Source organism: Excalfactoria chinensis, chromosome 5 (genome assembly GCF_039878825.1).
Source record: "Excalfactoria chinensis isolate bCotChi1 chromosome 5, bCotChi1.hap2, whole genome shotgun sequence".
Taxonomy (NCBI): domain Eukaryota; kingdom Metazoa; phylum Chordata; class Aves; order Galliformes; family Phasianidae; genus Excalfactoria; species Excalfactoria chinensis.
Window position 1 is genome coordinate 38,596,594 of NC_092829.1, and position 14,286 is coordinate 38,610,879.

Consider the following 14,286-nt stretch of genomic DNA (forward strand, 5'->3'; position numbering starts at 1 on the left):
AACTGATTAAAGGCCATAACAAAAATGTAAAGGTAGAGCAGGGCACAGTAAATGTCCCTGTCTGAAGACTTCTCATGGCATCTCATAAGCCAGTAAATTCAAGAAGACAATTAAGAAACATCTGAGTGGGGTTGGGGCTATCTTGTCTGACTGTTTTACTTCTCTACAGTATGCTTACCATCTAAAATATCATTGGCTTTCTCATCTGACTACAACTCTGTTGGACTACAGAAAGTGATTTTCATAAGGTGACAAATAAGATACTTCAATGGAAATTATATCAAAGACTGCAGAAAACAACTTAGAGCACACTAACACTGCGTTATCCTCATTCTGTGTTTGCACTGCAGTAGCACATGAAGTCCTGAGATCCACACAGGCAAACAGCAATTAGTAGTACAGTCCCTTTCCTCAGGCACAGACAACCTAAAGACACATTGGGAGGCACCACACATGTATCAACAACAGATGGATGTATGATGAGATGACAGACAGAAAAGAAGCAAGTGGTTGTGAGTAGAGTCCACTACATGCTAATAACTCTAATCAGGATCTCAAGAAACGGGCAAAATCCAAGAGATTTTCAGATTAGCTAAGAGACAGAACTTCCAAAGTGTTTATATCAGTAGTGGGTAGACACAATCTGCTCATGCACTTCTACAGATTTCATTAAGATAAGCTGTGTCTGCATCTTCAGATGCCCATAACCCTTGAGAACCTAACCTAAGAGCCTCAGTCTGCTGACTATTAATCAAATGTGATTTCATAAATACTTGAGACATTTTGAAACCGTGTCTTGGATACTGCTAAACTGCAGTACCTTCATCATCTGATGTATCCAAACCTCCAAGTATGAAGTCACACAGATTAAAGGCCTCCTAATTTTATACCAACTATATTTTTTAAAAAATTATTCTGAGATGCTTCAGTCTTTACCTCAGTTTTCCAATAAAACTCTCTCCACCTCGAGACAGGTCAGTTGGGTCTATGGAGATGAGGTAATTAGAGGTTTTGCTCTTCTTTCGTTTCCTTCCAGCTAACAGAAACACCTAAGCAGTGCAAAAAAAACATCATATTTTAGAATGCCAAATGGGTTACAGCACACCAGGTTCTGCTTTGATATAAGGAAACCATAGGCAATTTTTCCGTCTTCAAGCATGGTAAGCAAAGTAAAAGAAGGTCTCCTGGGACAGCAAAAACTAGATAAAAATCAGGACAGAAAAGTGACTTCTCAACCACTCAGTCTATTATTTATGGTTTAAATAATTAAATCCAATCTATTTTGTTAAATGTTTAATTCTAGGCTGTGTTATCTCTTCTGCTGGAATTGAAAATAGATTTTTTTCAGGCCATGGAATGGAGAAAGCCCCCATTGCTCTCACAAAAAGGTGCCATGCATAGATTATTTCAAGCCAAAGATTAGACATGGAAAAAGACAAGCAGAATTAAGTGATATTGTTGTTCTGTTTTTGAAGGATTAGGGCAGATCTCAGTGATTAGGCATATAAAATACAAGATTACATTTTCCTTGTAAGACTTCTTCAGATCGTTCATTTTATTTTTTTACTATTCAGGCACAACTGTTATGCTATTCGAGTTATTTTATGACCTTTTTACCATGCTCCCTTTCCAAGTGGAGGTAATAGGTGGGGTACATCCCTCGATCCATTCCTTTTTTGTCTCTTGTGATCCTGCATTTGACGGTGGCACCCTGTGGAGCAGGTCTTACAGCAAATTCCTCCAGGTCATCAATGTCTATGAGAGGCTCATTTGTGGAAGGACTGGGGGCTGAGGCCACTTCCTGAAACAGCAAGCAAAACTTAGGTTTCCTTGAGATACCAAGGTCTAAATATAAAGGAATGACATTTGCTAACACTCAAAAAAACAACACACAAAACAAAAGGGACATACACTTTCCTCCATTCTAGTTCCACAGAGGCCTCCAAGGCAACTTATCAAACTAAGGACATATCCCTATTCAGCTGTTTGAGCTCTTGCCTACCAAAGGCCCACAGAGCAGTTCTGACCTGAAGATGCTGAGCATGCAGACTACGGACACATCTGGCAAAGAAGATCTGGCAGCTGCACGATCAGAGTGTGGTAACGTTACGAAATCAAACTCTGGCTCATACTTTCCCATCTCAAAACGTTTCTCTTTTGAAAAGGTTCATACCCAAGGACAACAGTGTTCTCAGAAGAAGATACTGGATGATTGACAGATAGTTTAAGGTAGAGAAAACTCTAAAAGGGACGAGAAATCAGTTGTAGTACACAAAGGAGTGAGCCATCATCAACTGGCTTAACAAGAGCTGGTGATTTGGAATATCTGAACACCCTGAAGCCTTGACTTATCATCAGACAGCAGCAACAAGAGCAGAGTGGAAAAATGCTGAAAAAAAAGACAACAGAAACAAAAGATCCTTCTGAGATCCCACAAGAGGCAGAAAGGTAAATATTTACTGTTTACCTTTCTCTTCACTCAAGTTTAGATAATATTTGCTATTCTTTGCTCCAAGTCATTACTTTCATTACTTCTGTGAACTGAGAGCCTTCACAGCAAATTAGCTCAGAGATGCTGTAGTACATAATGAAAACAAAATAAAAATGGGCCTATCCTGACTTTGTTTTGTACTGTACAGTACGTGCTCCTTCTTCAGCACTGACCCCTTACTTACCTTACTGGATTTCTTGCTTGTGGCAGAACCAGGCCGGGTGTTACTATTTAGCTGGGAAGAGCTAGAGCTGTCTGCATCTTCCTCATCCTCTTCCTCATCAAAATTCATGCTGCTTGAAATGCCTGAGGAGAAAGCAGTGCATTATGATATACCAATACTTGATATAAAACATCGTTTCTTATGCTCTTGCACTCTTACGCTTACACGTGAAAGAAGGAATGTGTGTGTAAGGAGCTTCATTATGTGAGGCACCATGCAAATGAGTGGTAAGACAGCATCCGCGTGGAGAAACCAAAACATTTCAGCAAATGAGGTAGGAATTAAATAGCATGGTTTCTTTCCACAGAGAAAAATACATGGTGAGGAATTAAATTTAAACCTTAACCCCAACAAGGTTACTTCAAACACAACATGACTGAGTAGACAACCTATCACGGCCATTTGGAAACCTTAACAATTAAAACATGAACACTTCCACAGTACACTGTTACAGTTCCTATGAGAGCCGATGAAAAGCTGATCTTTCTTACACTGAGAAGAAAAAAAACACATTAAGGAAATGTTCTTATGCATATTGATTTCATGTAAAAAAGGCCAAAGGTACAGCCTTGGAGCGCTTAAAAATCTGACTTTAAAAGAATTCAAAGCCTCAGACAGTTCAAAGGGGAGCAAAACTTTGAACATCAAACAGGAATTGGCAGCAGAAAGTATCCAACAATGGGATATTTGCCAGGTCTAGTTTTTCAGACGAAGCCACCCAGTACTCAAGTTTCACGTATCAGAAGCAGACTATGCGGTATTTCTCATCTGCTCTCTCCCCCCAACCTCCCCAAAATCATGAAACAAAATAAACCAACAACCATCTGGTCCAGAATCTCTGCTATTGTTAACCCTGATTCAGAAGGATAAATTAAACTCGCTTTCCAGAGCTAAACAGCGTGGGCATAATTAACTTTTTTCTTTCTGCACTTACCAGGAGCATGATCCAGGGCGACAAGACTGGACTGGGAAGTGGAAGAGGACCAGGATGTATTTGCATGGGGATCTGGGAAAGAAAACATCTATGGGAATAATTCTGCAAAGTCAAATAACTTGTCAACAGCATTCTTCACAGGACTAAAGGGTTACCACACACAGCTAAAACATGTCTTTCTGCACAACCAAATTCACTTTCCACTCACTACACCAATTTTCACTTTTTGGGGATTTAGAATAAAGCCATACAGCCCTGATTCATAGAGCTCAAGCTTTAGAAAGCATCGTCCATGCTAAAACGTTATATCATAAACACTTCTGTGAATGACATGCCCTTCATGGTAAGTTTTTGGCTTAATTCTGACCCCCACAAGTCATAAGCACAGATTCTATACTAATATTTATTCAGTAACATTCAAAAAGAAGTATTCAGACTAGTATTTGGATGGCCCAAATCCTACCTAAAACCCTGCGCCCACTGTCTGTGCATTATCGATCTCATGCTATTTAAATGGTGCATCTGAACTTCCACAGGTACACATGGAGATTTTCAGGCAACTTAGTCTCTGGAGTATGAGCATGGTCTGCAATAAGCAAAGACCAAACTACCATAAAAATATAAATACCAGAGTCTGTACCAGTAATGGTTTGCTTCACTTCGAGTTTTGGAAATGAATGAGGAAAATAGACATCAAAAAGCTCTTAAATATCATTTATGTTATTGCTCTTTCCAGTAACTTCAATTCATGCCCTTTAAAATAGCTTTTGACATCAGATGAATACCTGACAATAAAACAACACCAAAGCAGTAAGAGTGAATAAAAATGAAGCAGAAGCATACTGCAATTCTTGTATCTCGTTCAGCTGCACCATGAGCGGTCTCATAATCCACTTCTTCAGTTGCCCCAGTATGGACATACAGCACCCAGCATGACAGCAGAAAGTCTCAACAGGACCTGGTTATGCAGGGGAGCCTGAATTCATGGGTCAACTTGTATTTTTAAAGCCTGCAGAATTCACTCATTATTAATCATGCACATTAATTACCAACATTAGTTGTTAATGATGACAACCAATGTTCTAGTAAAATATGCATGGTTGGTTAGGAGAAGCAATCCATCTCTTCAGCTGGCATCCGTGTAGAAAAGCCATGCTTCTATATGTTATTATACACAGACATAGATAGTTTGCTTCTACATTGATGCAGAATGTTGGTGGGGAATGGAAAAGCCTGCGCTGAAGACCTGTAGGAATGACTGCTTCAAAGAGCTCCCGTGTTGTTCCTGAATCCAGAAATCAAACCTATTCCTTCTCTAAATTTCAAAAGAGCTGTAACTTTACGTGAAAAGAACTAAGATCAAATTGTTCATTCCAAGTCCTTACAGAGACACACGGGAAACTGATAAATGTGAAGACTGGATGTTAATTATTGAGTGGTGAAACTTAGAGAAGTCTGTCTCTGTCCTAGTGACTCATTTGCCAGCAAGGACCTATACATATAAAGACTTCTGAAATTAAAAGGACAAATATTTCCTTCAGGAAGTAAATGATTCTAGCTATGGCAACTTCCAACAGATGGAGAAATCAAATAAAACATTTGGCATTTTCTTGCAAACAGCATATTCTCTTCACACTCAACTAGCCTATGCCCTCTTGTCTTCTAACTGAGCTTGACTTGCTGAGTGATCCACAGAGAGGAGAGATGCATATGCTCAGTGAGGTTTCTATCCACAAATTTAAAGTCACAGACCGGAATAGGCACAAAACAGGGTAAGCAAATTTAATGGAACTTGACCTGCCCCCCTCTCATCAAGCCAGCTAGCATTCACCTCAGTGGTTTTCTCCTCTTGCTCCTGTTCAATGCAAAGGGTGAACTGATGGGAAAAAGCCATCCTAAATGCTTTGCAGACCAATGGGGACACGCCAAAAAGAACATGCCACAAGCAGTGAAGCAGCAGTGGGAATTCACACGAAAAGTCCTGGCCCTACATAAAGCTTCCCAGGGCTACTGAGATACTATCAAGCCTCTTTTTCTGGTATCAAGTGCAAAACCACAAAGGCAAAGCAAACATATTTTATGGAGGTACTACTATTTGCAGTCCTGTCTTAATACTTTTCTTTGTGTCCCACAGACAGCAGTTCTGTTGTTAATAAAAACAAAGTCCCTGCGCGGACTTGAAGCATACCAGTCAGACAGCCTCAGCAATGTCTGCTCTGATCAGGAGTATGCTCAGAGCTGGTTAAAAAAAGGCCATGCCATACATTGCTTCTACTGAAAAAAACAAACAAAAGAATTGAGAGAATAAAAATATACATTAACTCAGAAAATCATCAAAAATAGAAACATCCCCCAGAGTAAAAATCGGAGTGCTCTGACCTAAATTGAGAAGTCTGCTGATAATTTTTAAGTCAGCCAGCTTCAGTAAGTAGTGTGTCCAATCATTACATATTCTGAGCCATAGTCTAAGGCAACACAATCATCACACAGATCAGAACTTGTTAGTCATGCCAACATTCCTTTGACTCAAATGCCCAGGAAGTGCCCCACTTGGATAAAATATGCCCGTTTCAGTTGAAGTTGCTCACATCTGCAGAGTAATGTCCCAGAAAAAATGAATCTTAGTGAGAACTGTACTGCAGACAAGAAGCGTGCATTTAGATATGAATAGTCTATTCTAGATGAGTCGAGTTTGCACTTACATTTTGCTCTTTATACACAAGGAGTTTATTCTTAAAGCATCAGAGTACGCTTGGCTCAAGCCATCATAGCCTCAAAAGCCATACACTGAAGAAGAACTCCTAAATAAATGCTTTCAGATAAAGCTCTGTGAAGATTTTAGGATTTTTTCCTTCCTACGGATAATGTTTAACAAAAGATAATAACACTGCAGGAAGGAAAGCACAGATGCATGAATGCATACATACACAATCTATCTCCTAAATCACGTGTGCCTTTAGGAAAAGAAAAACCAAACAAGTGAGAGCATTTCAGGACAATGTGGGACAAATGCTGCAGAATGCAGTACTGTAATTTTCACCTCCCCTAGTATGAACACGTGTTGTGAAACCATGAACAGAGTTTAACCAACAGCACTACTGAAATTAATATTCTAGTTAAAATGTCGTTATTCCATACTCTTCATCAGCTGTCACATATGTGATTTCCGGAGCCATAAAATATCAGAAAGTAACAGATGGATGTGAGCATTAGCATCTGCTTGGTGCTTTAATAGCCGCACTATACTGCAGATGGGAATATCACAGTTCTGAGAGCCTGGGGAGCATTTGTTCCTTGGGACAAGAGAGAACTTCATTATTTTTAGAGACATAATAGAGCAGAGCCTGAAAGGAAGAATATCAATCTCTGCTTAGGCTAGGGCTGAGCATGAGAATAAGAAAAGGAATCAGTATAATCAAAATGAGCAATGAGAATCTGAAGGTGGCTTCAGCTACTTACCCTTTTTCTGCATTGCTGTTTTAAGATCCTGTTTGCTTTGCTGTTGTTGGCCAGTAGCCATCTTCTCTCCATCATCTTCATCATGGCTAGACTGCCCAACAGTGAGAATCTGCACTTGACTTCCTGCTTTCTGAACATCATCTTGAAAAGCAGCTGGGCCATCAATTCCTGTCAGACAACAGCAACAGCCTTAGTTGTCATTGTGTCAAGAAATTACTGAAAAGAGAATCGCTCCCTTATAAAAAGCATCCTTCTAGGAAACAAAGATCAAAGGCTCATATTTAATAATACTTTCTAGACTTAAGCAAGACTAAAAGAGTGCCAGAGGCAAAAGCCTCACTTCCCATATGCTGTGCTTTAGAATGTCCATGAGGTGATCAGAATTTCAGTGTTACCCTTCTCACCCTGAAGGCGATGTACCCATTCACCCAAAACTGAACAGAAATCAAATGGAGAAGAAAGACAAATAACAGATGCAGTTCTCCTAGGGGGACACAACTGGTCTGGAAATAAACCTGAGTTCCAGATTCTGGCATATTCCCCATAAAACATGAAGACTCCCATTAAGAACCAAGAAAACTAGAAAATTCACCTGCAGAACTAGCAGCATATACAACAGAAAGATCAGACTAACAAGCCCAAATATGCCTACCAAATCAGTAAACTGTCATACAGATAGAAAGCCAGAATGAAAGTGTATGAAGATAAATCTCTATCCTTAGAAACACATGCGATCAGCCTGGGCAACCTGATCTGAGAATGGATGGGGGTCAAGACAGTGCATGAGGCAGCTTCCAGCCTCAGCTATGCTGTCATTCTGAGCTCTGATTCTCTTTATTTCATAGCTGCTGTCATTTGCCTCTGAAGATGTAAGAATGAAAATATGGAGTGTGTGTGGGGAGTTCTTATCATAAGCTAACTAACTTCAGGACAGTAGATTGAAACATCAGACTGCAAACATACTTCAGCTCTTAGTGAAGATTTAGTGCTGGCATAAATTACTAAACTAGCTATATAAAAAAGCATTTCTACACCAATAAAAAAAGCACTGAAATCATTTACAGATATAGTAAATAATGTAACTCTTTGCGCTGTTGCTGTTTTAAGGATTTTATTTAGAAAGCATTACAAAGAGCTAGCTCAGTATAATAATATGCTGCTCCTCAGACCAAACAGAGCTGAATGAATTCTCTAAGAACGATCCTTTAGGGTCTGGGGTGTTTTCAAACTGTTATCTGTAGCAGAAATCTCCAAGATTACCATTACAACCTTCCTTGCCAGTAGCTGTCAATTTGCATTACAAGGCAACTAGATGATACATTAGCATGCTTAAGCGTACACTGCCATACCTGATGTCACTGTCACTGCAGTGTGAAGCATGAGTGGAAAAAAAAGTGGTCCACCCCCTCAGTAACAGCACTTGACTGTGCTACCACCTAACAAGATGCAGTCCAACACCACACAAGTATTTAAAAACTTTCAGGTTAGATGGAAAAAGAGAGAGACAAAACAAGGGGAGGTGTGACCGACATTTCCCACAGTCAGATTTCAAGGTCAGAAGGAATTACTGACTCTGCTGCATCATGCAGAACCTTATGACAAATCCTGCACCAATCTGTAAGTTCTGGCGCATATACAGTAAAACTAACAACAAATAAACAATCAGTCCCTCCAACCTGGGGAGTCTAAATAAAGCCAAAGGAAATGTTTCTATCACCTTGGCAAGATAAGAGTTTTCAGGTGCTCCATGTGATGCAGAGTGCACTGCAACCCCATGCCCACTGCTCTACTGGTGCATTGTCCTCCATGCCCACCATGTGTGACTCAGTCTGAACAGGCCTAATGAGTTCCTGCTCCTTGATTACTTTTACACCATCTATTAAGCAACACACATTCTACACCATCAAGTACCTTGTCCCTTCAGAAGTCAGTCCTCAACGCACCTCTCAACCTTACCTTTGATCAGCGAAACGAACTAAACTTTCCATGTCACTGCATGTTCTCTTGTCCTCCACTTTTCAAACAATTCCAAATTCTCTGGAAATTTCCTCTCTAAAGCCTGGAGTGCCACTAGTTTACTTGTGGCCTTCCGTGCCATTTCCTGCATAACAACAGAGCTCCTCTCACCTTGGTTTTCATCTTTCAGAGGGTGCTGTTTCCTAGGACAGTCTGCCAAGCCACAAGTGCTCCCCGTGTGCTTTGTTACTAAAATACTGAATTACTGAAAAACGAATATAAATCCTGCATCCAGCTGTACAAAAATGCATGCTGTCTGAATGAATTCTAGTTCACTGGTCAAACAGATTGCTGTTTCACAAGTCTTTACAACACAAAGCTGTGTTTATTCAGCAAGCTTTGCCAGCCATGATTTAAATTCTCAAAGTTTTGACTGGAAAGGCATCAGTCCCAAAACAGAGGAGACCTTTTTTCAACATATTTTCTGTTGACACTTCTCTTAGGAAACTGTGTAAGTCTAACTTACACAGTGTGATATGGATGTTGCAGATACCCACACTTTAATCTCACTCAGCCTAAGTCAAATCAAACAAAAAAGAGGTTGAAAACAAACGTAAAAAATAATGAAAGGTACAGAAAATGTAAATTTAACTTTCTATTTGCCTCCCTTTACAGTACAAGCACAAGGATTTGGTGAGGTGATTGCTGAACTGCTCTCTATCATCTTTGAGAGGTCCTGGAGAATGGGGGCAGGTGTCTGAAGACTAGAGGATAGCCAGTGTCACTCTGGTCTTCACAAAGGGCAAGAAGGAAGATCCAGGTAATTACAGGCCAGTCAGCCTCACCTCTGTACCTGGAAAGGCAATGGAACAGCTTGTACTAGATGCCATCTCCAGACAACTGGAAGTAAAGGAGGTTATCAGGAATAGTCAGCACGGGGAGGTCATGCTCAACCAACCTGGTAATCTTCTATGACGCTGTCACTAGCTGGGTGGATGGGGGGAGGGTGGTAGATGTAGTCTACCTTGATTTCAGCAAGGCATTTGATACTGTCTCCCATGACATCCTTATAACAAAGCTGAGAAAGTGTGGGATAGATGAGTGGACAGTGAGGTGGGTTGAGAACTGGCTGACTGGCAGAGCACAGAGGGTCGTCATAAGTACTACAGTAAAGGTATTTTAGAACAGAGAGCTGCTTGGATCCACTGCAGTACTTGAAACAGCTCTATTCATATCAACCATCATTGAAGTGACCAAAGACCGGTTCTTACCATAACATTCACAGCATCAAGCATTAAGCACCCATGAATTGAACAAGATGCTCATCTCTTACGTACATCTAGAACTTATTATGTTTTGGATGCTCAAAACCTAACTATGAGAACCCGTTTCAAAAGGAACAAAACACTCTAATTATTCTTCTTCCAAGCAGATCAATATCTGTAGCAAAAGAACTGCCCCTGACAGCAGCAGAACTGCACTGAAACTGCTGCTTTCTGATGCCTGCAGAACATCAGCGCTCATATCCCATGCTGTCAAGAACATCACGTATTATTAGGCAGTAGGACAAAGGGTACCCTGGCAGGGCAGCCTTTTAGAAAAGAAAAATCAATTCCAGCATTCTAAAGCATGCATCACTGGTAGAGTGTGTTATTAAGCATTACGGATGGTTCTGCTGGTGATCCCGTTGAAAGCAAGGGAAGATGTAGCTGGGCAGAGAGAGAAAAAAAAGATAATAACTTCTGCAGTATTAAAATATCTGGGGGGGAGGAGAAAAGAGAGGAAGCAGCAGATAAATTTGATGCCGCAGATGGTTCATGGCAAACACAGGATTAACTATGTAATATTTGTGTGTGTGCGCATGCATTATTGGAGTTCCATATGTATGTGCAATGTACTTATATGCAGTGGTATTAAATGCAAGCACACACACATTTTTTTAATATATGTTTATGTATTTTGTTCAGTCATAGTTCAAAAGGCAATTTTATCATCACCTGCCTAATATCTGAAAGCACTTTCAAGCCTGCACAATTGTGATACTTGAGGTGGATCTTTCCCTTTGTTCTCATTCTTTGCCTCACTGCCTCCTTGTCCTTCCACCCACCTGCTAGAAGGATGGTTCACAGAGCAATAAAAGCAAACAACTCATGTCCACAGCTTTAAGTTTCCAGTTTAAGAAGAGTGTCAGGAAAGACAAGCTGAGTGGGCTGTGCCAAAAATAAAGTGTTTATAGCTAGATGCAGGGCTTTCTACGTTTTTCTTCCCAAGGGTAATGTAGAGAAAAACTGATGGACATGTCCTTGAATAACTGTTAAGAAGAGAAGGAATTCTTTATGTTATCCTCTAGGCAACTACAAAGAAGGGCAGGGAGGAAAGAGGGAGACTGAAACAACCCTGTTACTGAAGCAACTCACTTCAGTGATGACCTTCTGGAAAACTTTGACAGTGTCATGTCTCAGAGGAAACCTAGAACTACCAGAAATAAAAAACAGGGAAAGAACTCAACCAACTGGCATTCACTGGCATTTCCATCCTACATCTCCAACTTGTATTCTGTATTCAATTTCAATACCTGCATTAAAACTCTATCTATCTCAACACTTCAAATCTTATAGATAGAGCTGATAATAAATGAACATTTTGTTGCTCAAGAGATAATCAAGAAAGAATAACATCTTTCACTGGGAGGAGGGTGTGGGTTCAAAGAGGAGGAATAGACTACATCCCATCTGCTGCGTATGACCAGGGAAAGCTCTGAGAAGAAGCTGATGAAAGCGACCACAGCTTACAGATGAGCATCAGAACAGACACAAGGAGAGATGCTGCTATGTGACAATAGCAGACAATGCACAATGGCAGTCTTGTATAAACTGGTTCATGATTCAAAAAAAGGCAGACTACCCAGCAATATTTCCTATTGGTACTTTTACATAGACTTATAAGTATAAGAAAGAATGATTAACTGATTAACATGCTAAGTTTTAAGAATATGCTTAAGCTGTTTGTGTATTATACTCAAAAACATGTTCAAATCATGTCCTCCCTCTGCAAATGCCATGACACACTAGAAACCTTCCTTCATTTCTTTCTTTAAATTTGCCTTAAAAAGTAAGATACCAGGTTAGACAAACCAGTGGTTCAAGCAAACGCAAAATCACAAAAGTATTTGTTGGCAAGGAAATTGATACAAATAAATGTTTGGTTTTTTTTTTAGGAAGGGAGCCTGGAGGTGATCAAGTCTAAACTTCAGTCAAAGGAAGGCCTATTGCTAACATCACATCAGGTCATTAACAGCAAGCACTCAAGCAACAACCTCTACATTCACACTGATGAAATCTAGATAACCATAGCTGGATTTCATCACAATTAAGTCTGTGTTTTCCTAAATCGTAGCTCCTAAGGGTTGTCAAATCTGGTAACAGCAGGGTTTTTCTAAGTGGAAACTCATTTGCTCCTCCTACAACCCCTTCTTTTTAATGCACAGGAAGCCAAGATAAATCTACTCTACATAAGCTCTTTTATTCCCATCAGAGTAAATGCTATGGTGAGAAATAATGCTTTTTATCCAACAAATGGTGCTACTTTCTGAGTCGGCCAGCACTAATGTAGTTTCTTGTTACATAAAAAAATGGGACAGGATGCACAAATCAAAACAGACAGACAGGCGTGAAAGAAAGGAAATAAACATGGAAGAAGTAAATGAAATCAAAACATGAAACAGTTATCCTGGCAGAAAAAGCACTGTGTGTCAGAGCTTCTCTTCTGCTTTCTGACCATCATACGTGAAATAAGGAAAATGTTTCCTAGAATATGCTAACATGGTATATCTACAATAGGTTCAGTTAGAAGCAAATGAATCTTCATATCAGATTCCACTTTGAATTATGTTCTGGCTTTGCATGTTTGTTTTTTATATTGATAAAGGTTCCTTTTATCTTTCCGATTCACTTCTGCGTGATTCACTGCAAAAAGCTACAGAAGCACTTTACTTCACAAATCTACACCAATAAAATAGAAAATAAACAAGAAAAATCCAACAACCAAACGACTTCACATTACAATGCACAATCGCACAATCTCAGTTCTGAATGAATAATCTCAGTATTTGGGATTTAAAGATGTTCTGGCCTTGTATTTGCATCCCATGCTGGGTGCATGTTTTTCATAGGTACTTGTTTAGTACTTGCAATTGTTTCTACTTGTTTGCACTATTTTTCTGCCACTCACTAATATCCTTATGCAGTCCTTCTCTGCATCACAAAGCCAGCATTCAACCCATTATTTCCACCATTGTACGTATTCATTTGCTTCATTTTTTGCCTTTTTCCCAATACCAAATGTAATATTCAACAGTAAACTTAGAGACCCAGAAATACCAGAAATACCACTACAAAACGCGATCAATTCACTACATTTTCAGTCTTTTTCCCATAAAAACTCTGTTTCTTTTTAAAAACAGGCACAGTGTATTTGGGATACATCATTAAGAGAGAAATATCAGTAAGCAATCACAAATCTAGAGAAAGCTGCTAAACGCTACACTACCCATCACAGAGTTACAAAACGCAGTGAACCCTCACTCAGGAGCAACCACCAGCTCTATGTGAGCAATTAGCCACATCCTTCTCTTGCCCTGTGTCAGTGTAACCTCATTAAACCTACTACTTCCCTCACGTTTATCTTTAGCACATTGTTCTGATCATAGTTTCATCTTCTTTGAGCCACTTAAAAAGGCATTACACATCTAAGACTAGAGTAGGATCATTACATTACAGCTGCAAGAGCTATTCATGTATAATTCAATGATTCTTGGTCTGAATTAGCTTATTATTCATAGGATCTAGCCCAAAGGCTTTTTTTTTATTCAAGCACAAAGAGCTCAGCTGCACTCAGAAAAGTAATACTATAACTAAATACTAACAGAAACCTTTAAAATGCTATCGTACCAAGTAAAAGCGCATTCACCCCTCAGCAACCATCATGTTCACTTGCAGGACATATAAAAGTTACAGTATGGAACAGACCTGGATTGCTCAAATGTTAACAAGTGGACAAGCTCCACCACCATCCCTCAAATATCACACAAAACCAAACACAAAACTCTCTTCAAGCAGCTGACAGCAATGGAGGAGATTCTGAAGACCAACTAACTATACAACCAACAAGAATTCAGAAGAAAACCGATCAGAAAACATGCAAATTTAATCACATAAACATACA

At 39.6% G+C, this 14,286-nt stretch overlaps 1 protein-coding gene across 7 annotated transcripts in view; it reads right to left on the bottom strand.

Annotated features, from left to right (window-relative positions):
• The window catches only part of TUB (TUB bipartite transcription factor), a 116,187-nt gene that overhangs the window by 7,266 nt on the left and 94,635 nt on the right, over window positions 1-14,286 (bottom strand). For all 7 annotated transcript variants that reach the window (XM_072338585.1, XM_072338580.1, XM_072338581.1 and 4 more), the window contains 5 exons: window positions 7,108-7,275; window positions 3,649-3,720; window positions 2,676-2,797; window positions 1,610-1,801; window positions 937-1,049 (listed from right to left, as the gene is read on the bottom strand). In XM_072338585.1, the coding sequence (XP_072194686.1) occupies window positions 937-1,049; window positions 1,610-1,801; window positions 2,676-2,797; window positions 3,649-3,720; window positions 7,108-7,275 (667 nt within the window). The remainder of the gene's footprint in view (window positions 1-936; window positions 1,050-1,609; window positions 1,802-2,675; window positions 2,798-3,648; window positions 3,721-7,107; window positions 7,276-14,286) is intronic.